The sequence below is a fragment of the Pecten maximus genome, unplaced genomic scaffold (assembly GCF_902652985.1).
Source record: "Pecten maximus unplaced genomic scaffold, xPecMax1.1, whole genome shotgun sequence".
Lineage (NCBI taxonomy): Eukaryota > Metazoa > Mollusca > Bivalvia > Pectinida > Pectinidae > Pecten > Pecten maximus.
Window position 1 is genome coordinate 1 of NW_022982766.1, and position 13,427 is coordinate 13,427.

The following is a 13,427-nucleotide window of genomic DNA, read 5'->3' on the forward strand; positions in this document are numbered from 1 at the left end:
TTGTACGCGGAATATACAAATTGTCGGGTATCCAACTAAATATGGACTTTTTTAGTTGATATATTTATTAATCAATAAATGAATTCGTTTATTGATGAATTTATCTATTGTTATCTTTTAAAATTTCAATAAATGATAAAATATTTTACGGACGTTAGATATCCGATGTTACTAGAAACATATATCAAACTACCTTGATACATATCATTCTAGACTTATTATGCATTATTAGCAAATACAATGATTTTATTGATGTTGAATATTCTTATAATGGACACAAAAATGTTTAATTCACTTTACCTTGCTCTATATGTCGGTAAACCACTACAACACAGTACGCCACACCTGTCATCGTCACACATATCACTGTAATTGTTGTCGTCCCGTTCGTTATCGTCACATGGATGGTTACGTCGTCTGTATTGAGATAAAATCTTATATAGAGACGATCTTAATCAAGAAATATATGGTCTTTAAATATTTCCAAGCTATATTACAAAGAAGTCATTGTTGGTTATTTGTTTACACTTGCTTTTCAATTTAGACGAAAATATTTTAAAGGTGATAATTCCAGACAACTTACTATACAAGTTATCATTCTGTGTTGAAAAAATAGGCTATGCAGGAAAAGTTAAATGTTTCTAAAGTTATTTTTGCCTTAACATGATACATATGACACTGTATAATGCATTATACATATCAATGAGTTAATATATAAATAACTTACCATACAGTCTCACATCAATTTGGTACCTCCTCTCCATAATCATGTTGGTATCGATGTCGATATGACTGCACTAATTTTAGCACAGGGTGTTTGGGAAATTCCCTTCAGAGAAAACGTAACGAGGGAATAAATCAATAATACACCGGCTATGCATTGTTTCTTTATAGAATATTAATATAACCAATTGACTAGCAATACTTAATAGCATCGTTTGTACAGTATGCCGATGTGCTTTATTTCTGAAAATTAAATGCAGATTTACATTTAGGCGACACAAAGTATATTGTTTTCTTTATTTATTTATTTATCTATTGTCATATTTTCTTTTTTAATTCTTAATGGATCAGCATTGTATGCACAATAACAACAATTATTTTTCAGTGGAAAGTCTTTCATGTTTTGGTAACAGCAATAAATGTGATACAAGTAACGAGCGAACAATTAGTCGAATTAAAAACTATCTAAATGTCGTATACAAAGAACCTATCATGAAATGAAACATCGGCGAGGAATGTCATATCCATAATGGTAAAAATGTATTTTCATGTAAATTTGGACGAAAACTATAACTAAAGAGTTATTGTCTTTCGGACGCAGGTAGTACGACCGCCTTATACAGTATTGTAGTGGAACGATTCACAGATGTGCCAGTACGATATCCCCAGTAAAGAGCGAACAGATTGTCCGAACGAACGTGTGACATTGAAATATGTAAACTCGTATTGCTTTTAATATGCTTGGTGCATTTATCGGCATTTGAACATCAACTGATTTCCTGAAGGTAGGGTGGAAGAATTGTACCTGCTGTTTCCATTGCATGATCGTAAGAGGCGACTAAATTTGGGATCTGATAGTTTCATGTCCTTCTAAAGACTTAATTCTTGCTGATGTCTCCCTTGACACTGCCTTACGTTTGGCCTTTAGCTGAGTGTTACCCTTGTGAGGAAGGCTAATGTATTCTGTTCCCAAGTCGAGACATACCACTAGAGTCCGTAAAAATGGAAGCCGCTGCTCCTGCGGAGCGCCCGACATATTTGAAGTGAGACGACTTGTTCGCCCGTTGTCAGGATGCTTTGACCGGATTCGGTGTTCTGATAACTGTTTACGGCAATATGCTTCAATAAGTGGTGGGTATGGGGTATATATGAAACCAGTGGTAGGTATGGGGTGTATACAATATCAGTGGTAGGTATGGGGTATATACAATACCAGTGGTAGGTATGGGGTATATACAATATCAGTGGTAGGTATGGGGTATATAGAATACCAGTGGTAGGTATGGGATATATACAATACTAGTGGTAGGTATGGGGTATATATAATACCAGCTGTAGGTATGGGGTGTATACAATATCAGTGGTAGGTATGGGGTATATACAATACCAGTGGTAGGTATGGGGTATATACAATACCAGTGGTAGGTATCGGATATATATAATACCAGTTGTAGGTATTGGTTATATATAATACCAGTGGTAGGTATGGGATATATGCAATACCATTGGTAGGTATGGGTGATATATAAAACCAGTGGTGGGTATGGGGTATATATGAAACCAGTGGTAGGTATAGGGTATATACAATACCAGTGGTAGGTATGGGATATATACAATACCAGTGGTAGGTATGGGATATATGCAATACCAGTGGTAGGTATGGGTTATATATAATACCAGTGGTAGATATGGGTTATATATAATACCTGTGGTAGGTATGGGATAGATATAAGACCAGTGGTAGATATGGGGTATATATAATACCAGTGGTAGATATGGGATATATATAATACCAGTGGTAGATATGGGGTATATATAAGACCAGTGGTAGATATGGGGTATATACAATACCAGTGGTAGGTATGGGGTATATACAATACCAGTGGTAGGTATGGGGTATATATAATACCAGTGGTGGGTATGGAGGATATATAAGACCAGCTGTAGGTATGGGGTATATACAATACCAGTGGTAGATATGGGGTACATATAATACCAGTGGTAGATATGGGGTATATATAATACCAGTGGTAGATATGGGGTATATATAATACCAGTGGTGGGTATGGAGGATATATAAGACCAGCTGTAGGTATGGGGTATATACAATACCAGTGGTAGGTATGGGTTATATATAATATCAGTGGTAGGTATAGGGTATATATAAGACCAGTCATGTAATTCCAATGGTGAAGTTGTCTATAATCTTGTAAACATTACTGATACAAGATATTAAATAATAAATTACAATTTTCGACCAGTGTTTGGAAACTTGTAAATGAACAAACAATTCCCGATTTTTCCTGAATAAATTGACTGAATTTGGATACCAGTTTTTTAACATCTTGACCGGAAGTCACAAAAATACAATCTGAACACTATCCTTATTTTAAGGAAAGAATGTAGTGATCATGACTGTCGCAAGTCATTCCTAACTATATCTTAATGTCTTGTCAGCAAACCTATTTCCGATCTGTTTGATGCTCTTTCAACATCCACGGTAATAATGAAATATGCAAAATAGCATTAAAATACAACAAACAAATTATTGATGAATTGATATGTGTAAAAACACTTTTTATATAGAAATATTTGTGTACATATATGCTATAAATTCTTCTTCGTTAATCATGGCACGCGTAATATTACCTATGTACAGAATTTATTCAGGATATCTATACTTCAAGATATCACGCGATATGTTATAAATACTGAACATGTGTTTAGGTCTCTTACAACCAAGTCCCTTATATATAGAAAAGTAAAGAGTAAGGAGTTAAGATTTGAAAAACAAAACTATACCCTTCACTGTTACAGTTTGTATATCAGTGTCAAAAACCTTTCCAATCGAATCATTTGTAATCTAAACCATTCAGACGGATTTAACCACTATCACCGCCGCCGCTGCCATCACCATCAACATCTCCATTTCCGTCACCGCTGTTCGGAACCACAGTTCTGCTCAGGCGGATTGTGTAGTCACCACCACTGTCCGGAACCACAGTTCTGCTCAGGCGGATTGTGTAGTCACCACCACTGTCCGGAACCACAGTTCTGCTCAGGCGGATTGTGTAGTCACCATCACTGTCCGGAACCACAGTTCTGCTCAGGCGGATTGTGTAGTCACCACCACTGTCCGGAACCACAGTTCTGCTCAGGCGGATGAAATCGCCACCATACACTGGAAATTAAGTAAAAGAAGAATCTGAATCAGTTTTATGTTCCGGCAAAATAACCTGTTAAAAATAGAAACAGGAAGCTTTAAAATGCGATCACTCTTACATGCATTGTACCAAAAAAAACAACATTGAAACAAGTCAAAAAGAAAAATTAAATAAATTAACTAAAAAGTATTTTGTATTCATTTCAGACGGAGGAACAAAGGAGACATTTACTATTTACATAATAGTATAATTATTCATGAGGATTTTTTGTCTTTGTTTTGGTTTCGTTTTGTTTCTGTCTTAAAATATTTTATTCTCCTCATTGTCTGTTACCGAACAAGTAGAGTCATGGATAAATGCATATTATCTTATTTTGCACTTCTTTTTACACGTAAAATATTTCGAAATGCATGTATTTAATTATGACAGACGTCAACTGTACGTATATATATGTATCTATGTTGCTTATACTGGGGGAATAAGATATTTGTATCGTACAAAAAGACACGCAATCAGGAGACTGACTTTATTCAGTATATTAATTCCGGATATATATGTAATACATCTATGCAACAAAACGAATCGTTTAGGTTGAAATTCTTAGTAAATCTATCATATACGTATGTACTATTAACAAGTGGCAGCACAAAAAAGATGTTTATTTATCTACTTTTAATATTATTTATTTATTATTTTTCTATTGTCACTGATTACAATATATCATTGAATAATCTACTTGAATGCGTGTTTTTGTATAATTGTCAACTGTTTACCGCCATGATTCAGTATAGTATATTATTAATGGATATATTGTGTGGAATTGTCAAGATAATTTAATTTACATTACACAGTTTTATACTCAAGACAAAACATTTTCCTCATTTATTTCACTTAACCACGGGGTATATCGTTGCTACTCGCTTTATGGATTCCGTCTACATGATACTCGCTATTTGGATTCCGTCTGCAGTAACAGTTTATTTAACGCGTGTTATGGATTCCGTCGCGCCATTTTCAGCACACCGTTAGCTGAATGTGGGTAAATATGTAAGTATTAACTGTTTCAAACAAGTATATTTGATCAGTATCCCCTTTTTATATGTTTATTTTATACATATTGTAGATATCTAACAGTTTGAGTACGTAATGTTGGTTTGTTAGGACGAAAACTACAAAAGTAGTTGTTATGTATATAAAACCAAAGTAAGGCAATTTTTCAACATATTTTTCCGAGATAAATTAAATGTATTGGTAGAAGATGTGTTTTTCTATGTATTACAAGTATTTTGGGTTTCAGATTCTTGACACGTAGTAAATAAACTTTTACTGTAGACGGAATCCAAAAAGCGAGTATCATGTAAACGAAATCCAAAACGCGAGTAGCAACGATATACCCCGTGTTAACTTCATTCGCTGTATATGTCGGTGTACAAAATATAACACATGCCTGTACACATTTGCACATAAACGTTCGATTACGCGACAGTACAAACACGACTAGGACTGGATGTCACAATAGCCGGGTATGAAACTAAAACTGAAACCTGCAGTAGAATATAAACTACACTGGACATTAAAGTGTTAATCGAATTCCCTTACCTCGTTGTATATGTCCTCGCACAAATACAACACAGCACACACTGCCTGTCATCGCCACATATATCACTGTTATTATCGTCGTTCTATTCGTTATCGTCACATTGATGGTCACGTCGTCTGTAACGAAATAACGACTGTTAAAGTGGCGATGTTAATCAAAAAAAATATTCAATATCCATGCTCTATTAGAAATAGACAGTCGAGAAATGATTTCAATGCTACGCTAGAATAGAAGCAGATTTACGCAGATCACATTCTAATGTCGATGATTCTAGCAATGTTGTATTCCATAGGAGGACTAAACCATGCAAATAAAGAAAGGATGACACTCAATATTTCTTGAAGAAATTGATAAACATAACTAAAATATGTAGCTGTACTACACATATATGAACAGTAAAAACTCCGCTAAGTATACATGCAACAATTTACCTTATCCCCAGCCCCTTTCAATCCCCTGCACCCTTTCTATTTATTTTCTATGCACATGCTAAAATGTAATTAAATGTTCAATGATATATATCCAAACAGCATTGTCAGTACTGTTCCATGGCGACTTTATGTCTACAAGGAGACAGATTTACACAAGTACTTAGTACTTGTTTCTTAATCCTTTTTGAAATCATATTGTATATATTATATTGCCTTGTATTATTGAATAAAATAAAGTTTAAACTAACTTACCACCAAGTAATGATCTTTCCATACTGTGTCTGCGTCCTTTTCCGGGAGTAGATTCCAAGAGTTCAAATCCAATGATTCTATTTTGGGTCACTTCCAAGAGTTCAAATCCAATGATTCTATTTTGGGTCACTTCCCAGAGTACAAATCCAATGATTGCGTACACCAAACTAAACTGATCGGTAATGGCAAGATAGGGGATTTTAGCGAGTCAAATTTGGCTTGATTATGGTTCGATAGTGATAGTAGTTGATTATATGTGCTACAATGCTATTCAACTCGACTTGAAAGTATAAATCTAGTGGAAAATAGGTGCGACGCGTTGATTTTTGTCTCAAAATATCGCGTTAACTGCTCAATAACTTCTAAACCATATACTGTCAGCAAATATATCCTACATGATTCGAAACTGCAAACATTTTGTCACCGAAACGCAATCTCCATTAATTTGTCATATTCTATGTTAACGAAATATCAAGGATTTTGTACTCACCGGTGGGGTCTGAAGCGGTGTTTGTCAGCCATATTGATCTTCTCATACCAAAATACGCGCTCATCATACCAAACACGTTGGACCCCCTGAAATCCATTCGTAGTGTTACGTAGGAGGTGATCATGTTTCAATTTTATTAAATTTGCTTAATCCTGTTATTTTTTTTTCTATTTACTCTTCTAGAAATTATGCATAAATATCGTGTTAAATAACATCTCGCAACGTGTATTATTATTGTTTTCGTTCCCCCTGGTCCGGGTCACTGTTGGGCAAAGGATATATAACAAAGTCATGGGCTTGATCTAATGCTGTATTAGTATAACAAGGAGGGTGTGGCTTCCATTTGGCTAAAGGGGCGGAACCCTAAAAGGGAAATAATGATTAAAAGATAAGGATAGATCTAGCGATTTTATTTTTCATTCTATAGCGTTTTTACAAAGAGTTCCAAGGTATGTATTATTATATAATGTCCATCAAGATTTACTCTTGATACTTAACGAACCAGTTTGTTTCCTTAAATGAACTGACTAAAAATAAGATTCAATCCACAATGCTTAGAGGAAACATAAGCTACATAGTAAAAAATGTCGTAGACATGTTCCGTAAGAGCTTGCTTTTTTTGTAGTGATATTTCTGCATGCAATGCATTATCAATAAATCCTCAACGTACATGTATAATGACTTGATGCGGACATTCCTAATGAAAACAAACCCCACAAAACAGACTATTTTTTTTAACCTTTTTATTGATTTTAAACAGCATTACCATAATTAAGTTACTTAAGGTTGGTTTTCACGGATGCCATGTCGGCTGACAATGCGTTTATACTGTTATCACACTGAAATGCCACATCATGACACAGTCGCGTAAAACAACATCAAGAAAATATGTGTATGTTGAGACGCTATAAATAAAGTGCAGTTAGCTTAAAACTTATAACAATAGTTCTTCTTTCTTACTAAGGCTTTAATTATAGCAAGAATAACGAATAAATGACGGAGATGATGATTAAAAAAGGTTCTGGTTTTAATTGTGCATATCTCCCAGTTAACCCGGCAAGAATTGCCTCAGATAAACAAACCAAAGGTAAGTGTACAATACCAACTAAATATGACATCACCTCCACGGGTTATAGGGAACCTGGCAGTTGGCTACCTATCTGAACACTTTCTGTACTTTAATTACTTTTTCTGCTACTTTTTAACTCTATGTCCACAAACTGATTTCTGGTGTGTTTGATGTTTTAGCAACACCAACGGTAGCAGTTTAACATACAACAAACAAAGAGTTAATGAATTGGTATGTACAAATTTTAATCAGAATACATTGTATATACATGTATAGATGTTACAAAATTTTCACACTTCATCATGGTATGCGATATATTACAAATATTTAGTATTTGTTTAGGTATCGCAACAACTAATTCGGCTTGTCAGATTGAACTAAGTTCCGTGTATATATTTGAGAAACAAAAATATACAGGCACTATAAATAAAATATAATGGCGAGGACTACAAGTGCAGAAAGGGGGGATTCCCTGTGTCGGGGATCTCCCTACAACTGTAGTTATCAGTGTTAATGTTATTCGAATGCTAGTGTACTCTTATGTTCCATTTAATCGTTTCAATATTATCATTTGTCTGATAGCAAAATATTCAAATTTTGATTTTATATCAATTTAATATCATTTCATCTTCCAACGAGCGATTGAAGGGATAGAGTCACTAGTATAGCATATAATAATACAATTAGTGATACCTTAATTTGTCATAGAAAGACTACTGTGATTGCGGGTTATAGTCACATAAAATAGTACTCAAACGGTTGATTGTCGATGTAAGTTGATGTATGTCCAGAATGTAAATTGTGTTGTATTAGATTAAACATTTAAATCTGGCGTTTTCCGGAATCACATGTCATTTCAGAAAGATTAAACAACACTGCCGTCCCCATCGCCGTTCCCATCGCCGTCGCCAAAGCCGTCGTCGCCACAACTGCTGCTGCCTCCATCATCACCACACTCAGACGAATTGAGTCGCCACCACCATTGTCTAGAACCACAGTTCTGCTCAGACGGATTGAGTCACCACCACTATCCTCCGGAATCACAGTTCTGCTCAGACAAATGAAATCGCCAACACAAACTGAAAATTAAAGAAAAGAATCTTCAAATGTCGAAAGAAATTCTCGAAGAAGTTTCCATTTCGGTTTATGTGTCAGCAAAATAAACTGTTGAAAATAAAAAATGGAAGATGTGATGATTATTGAACCATTGAAATATACTGTATTGAAAAAAAAAAGAAAAAAGAAAGAAAGAAATATATAAATATATATAAATGCATGTCAATGTAGATAGCATTCCTTATGTAAACATTCTTAAGTAAGAGTCAATTACAGTTATATCAGGTAAAGTATTAATTAATTAATAATTCTTAATACAGAATTATAAATAGAGCACTACACTGAGCAACTGTGTCCCTTTATGTTCAATATCTAACCATGTGTTGATATCCTAACCACGTGACACTGACGTAATACATCTGAGGTGTAGTTACAACTAAATCCGCCATGTTGGACCTATGATTCAGTCGTGGATGTTTACATAATATGGGGTTATAATGAATTGCTTTCCTTGTAGGATATACTATGGCCAACAACGTTAGTAGTAACTGGATTTACATGCTGAGAAAACTTTTTGCTTCATAAGGGAAATATGTGTGTTGTACTATTTGAAGGAATTTCTGTGTAAAATTCATATGGGTAGGTATACCGTACATACATTGTATATGTGTGTACACACTTGCACATTACAACACGTCTGTGTTATTGACACGAAGATAATGTATCATATATGATCAGATATGTTCCTTAGGATTGAGCAGTATTACAATATATAGACGAGATTTATCAATTGATCGATTAATTAATTGTAACGTCTGTCTACCTGTTATGATAAAGGGTTTATCGGATATAAATAGCAATATAATGGGTATGTGTTTGTTTATGTGTTTACACAAAGTGATCTTTAAAGCCCTCCCCGTTTGTCACGGTATCCCTATAATATCCATGTTCCGCAAATTATCCTTTTATACACTTCTGGTGTCATTACTTAGTCTCCGCTATTCGTAACCTGCTTGTCACGTTTAAGTTCATTTGAAAGTTAATATGTTAAGAATATATGATGTGATATGTATGAAAATTAATTCACAACAACTTTATGATGCAGTTCAATTCATTATGACTACGCTGTATATAGCTCTCCTTGTTTTTATGGTGCAAATATTGTATAATCATTTAGTAGTCTTAGATATGACATCCGATGTGTAAACTTAAGTTATCAATCAAACAATGGGCCAAGTGTCCATTTTACCTTTTAGTTGTAATCTTTTTGACAATAGACAATCAATGGATGCGTTGGAGCCTATATTTTGTAATGTAGTAATTTAAATAAGATTCGTAAAGAGATTACTTACCTATAATTATTCGGGTAGGTGACTTTCTGATAAAGGATCTAAGTAGATTTAAGTTTTATTGAAAAAAAAAAATGAATATTAAATAACAACCAAACAAAATTGAAAATAGCATGATGCCTTTTAAAATATACAATGAAAAATATATTTAACCCCCTTTCAAACTACCAACATCCAAAAACACAATGGTTTCCAGACTGGCTACAGCACCACATTCTCCCTTCAAATAATTATTTTAAAATCATCATACCTCGGACAATAATATGCTAAATGCCTGTAGTTGGGTGGTAATTAAAATTTCATCCACTTATGCATTTTTGTACTAAAGCAGCAAAACATAATTTTCGAAAATCTATTTTAAAAACATATATTTTTTGACAACATTTTTTCTCGATATCTGATCTGAATGCCAAAAACTCATTCAAACCTTCAAGACTCATCCTTTGTTTTTTCCTTGACATAAAGGATATAAACCAGTATATAAATTTCACATATAGTATAAGGAAGTTCAAAGGTAGTGAAAAGCAGCTGGTATCTCCAAAAGGTTCTGTTTCTAATCTAAAATGTGAAAAATAAATACATTCGTATTTTGAGCCTTGTTCATCGGACATATACATGTATATTCCAGCTGGTATTTAGTTGAGTATTACAATAAATAGTATCCATTAAAATGATTTCGTATTTTCAAAGTCAGTCTACCAATATTTTTGAGGTGTATACATATGTGTGTGTGGAAGTATGTAGTGTGTGTGGGAGTATGTATGGTATGGATACTATTAGGTGTATTATCTTTATTGCGTGGAGTCCTTTGTATGAATGTATGATGTGTGCATGATGCATAAAATGGTGGTTCTTTTATTTTGTTTAGGTTTTTTCTGTCCTAAAATATTTTAACACCACCACCCTTGATGAAACTTGATACACGTAAATAATCATGATTATGCAATTGCCTTATTTAGTTTGTCAAGATTTACTTCTCCAACTTTTTTTTTCTGACAATGATAATACATTGTATATACTGGTATAATTGTGTGTTGTGTGAGGGCACAATATTGTTCGGGGGGTTTGAACCCAGGGCTCCCCAACCGTGGCAATCCTTATCAACCTTATATATATAATTCAGATTGTTAATGCTGGGGAAATACAATATCTGTATCGTTCAAAAATGCAATCAATGATTAGTAATTTCTCTAACTTTTTCTTGTAGTTATTCAAAACTGGAGAATGACTTTATTCAGTATAGTAATTCCAGATATACGTGTAATACATCTTTGAAAGCAAAAATCGCTTATATTGAAATTATTAAATATATCATCTATGTATATACGTTAATCAATTGGAAGCTAAAAACAATATATCATTTAATAATCAACCTTAGTGCGTGTTACCCTATCAATAGAGACTATTTGATGTCGCCATGATGTTTAAGTACATGTATAATATTTATAAATAGATGCATTGAGTGAAGTAATCAACACGATTTTTTTGAACTGATGTTTTATACTCAACACAAAAAATATTTTCAACGTTTAATCCATTTTACCTCGTTGTATGTTTCGGTATATAACTATGCTTGTCATCCCCATACATATCATTTTTGCTGTCGTCACCCCGTTCGTTCCTTGATGTCTTCTGCTGTAAGCATATTATTGTAACCAAATTTACATTTACGGTCATTACATAATTATTTGTATCAAATACCCTTTTATTGAATAAACTGTAAATGTTAACTTATCTCTGTTACACTGTGATTTTTTTTAATTTGAGAATGCATTTGTTCTGTGTATTCCACAGTACGTCAATGTAATACATACATGTATTGAAAACAGAATCGTTAATTCTTCAATTAGTATTTAAGATGAATACTTTTCTAATACATTCCAACAAGATTGTTACTATGAGGAGTGTACAACTCTTCTATGTAATGACACATAATTGTTTCTAAACAGATAATATATATAAATGTACAATACAGATATGGCAGGGCAGAACCTTATATAAATAATAACATATACCAAATAAAGTTACTTACCTTTTACACTAATGTTGACTACACGAAGACCTGTCATTGAATGCCACAAACTACAGCGCGTTGTGTTATGTATGCATTGAGCGGAAAACTAACCGACCGATGACTAAACTAACCAGTGTAGTTATTATTAGCACTTAGGCTGGAAACGTGTACAGGTAAACAGCTCACTTATTTTAATATACCTGCTGCATTTTATCTGCATTTGAACTTCTTTTAAGACATCAGCAGTATATCAAATGATGTTGATTTGAACGTTTAAATTCTTACCGAAAACAATCACTGTAAATCAGTTTCAATCAACTACTTTACCTGTCACCACCAGTGGTTACCAAGGGTTGAAATGACCGAATGTGAAACAACCGAGAGAAGATATTTTGACGACAATTAAGCCACATCCTAAAATGATGCGTATGTGTTTAATTATCATTCTTTACTATAACAAGAGAACGCATTCGGTTACAATGATTTGTTAACATACGTTATATTTAGATTTTCCAGTATATGGGAATGGAATGTGGAGAAGTTTATAGCTTACTGAAAAGCTTTGAAAGACTTGTTAAATATATCTATTCCATTCTCTATGACTAGAGCATTTTACATATTTCGAATATTGAATCCAACTTGTGCAGAGTTGATATTGATATAAATAGAAGAATACATAGAAATATTTTTCAATCAGAAAATGTCAGAGTGAATCTGAAAAATTGACTGAGAATAAGATAAATACACGGGTTTACTTGATTTAGCCGTTTGAGTTAACTTATAATTACACTATCCTACGATCCTAACCTACCCATTGCCCTTGATAGCTTACGTGAAACAGATTAATAGTTTGTTGATTGGTAGATGCTATAAATATACTTTACGCTTTTTGTACCCGTCACCTAAATATCTTTTTATAAAAGGCATTTTCCCTTAAAATGATAGTCATTGATCTTTAAAACAGTAGTATGAAACTATTGTCTTTTCTAGTATTAAGATAAGATATGCTTTTGGTCGATAAAATGTCATGGAATGTTCACTGTATTAAACATTTGGTCACCACTCGATCACACTATTGTAGCGAGGTCATGCTAAAACTTTTCAGTTTTCCGGGACCACAGTTCGGCTCAGACGGATTGCATCACCACAACTGAAAATCAACAAAGAATACAGTATTAATAAAAAATTCAATGCGCGATATCATCTTTTTATATATATAGATATATTTATATATATAGTTTTCATATGTTTTAAATTTCTGATTTTATTTAAATAAACA

The 13,427-nt window shown here is 33.5% G+C and overlaps 1 protein-coding gene and 1 long non-coding RNA gene across 2 annotated transcripts; one reads left to right on the forward strand and one right to left on the reverse strand.

Moving 5' to 3' along the window:
• Positions 1–7,669: 7,669 nt before the first annotated feature.
• LOC117320914 lies at positions 7,670–11,868 on the forward strand. The gene is made up of 2 exons (XR_004531180.1): positions 7,670–7,960; positions 8,590–11,868. It is a non-coding gene; the product is annotated as an uncharacterized LOC117320914 (long non-coding RNA).
• LOC117320913 lies at positions 7,966–11,765 on the reverse strand. The gene is made up of 2 exons (XM_033875395.1): positions 11,678–11,765; positions 7,966–8,808 (listed from the first exon to the last, which is right to left on the reverse strand). The coding sequence occupies exons 1-2, from the start codon at positions 11,727–11,729 to the stop codon at positions 8,552–8,554; spliced, it is 309 nt and encodes a 102-aa protein (XP_033731286.1). The 5' UTR covers positions 11,730–11,765; the 3' UTR covers positions 7,966–8,551.
• Positions 11,869–13,427: the final 1,559 nt, after the last annotated feature.

What these genes read in the sequence shown, in the direction of transcription:
- LOC117320913 (XM_033875395.1), bottom strand. Translation starts at nt 11,729, where the DNA reads ATGATATGTATGGGGATGACAAGCATAGTTATATACCGAAACATACAA. An exon ending in ATACCGAAACATACAACGAG is followed by an intron (nt 8,809 to 11,677) that starts GTAAAATGGATT and finishes TTTAATTTTCAG; the next exon opens with TTTGTGTTGGCGATTTCATT.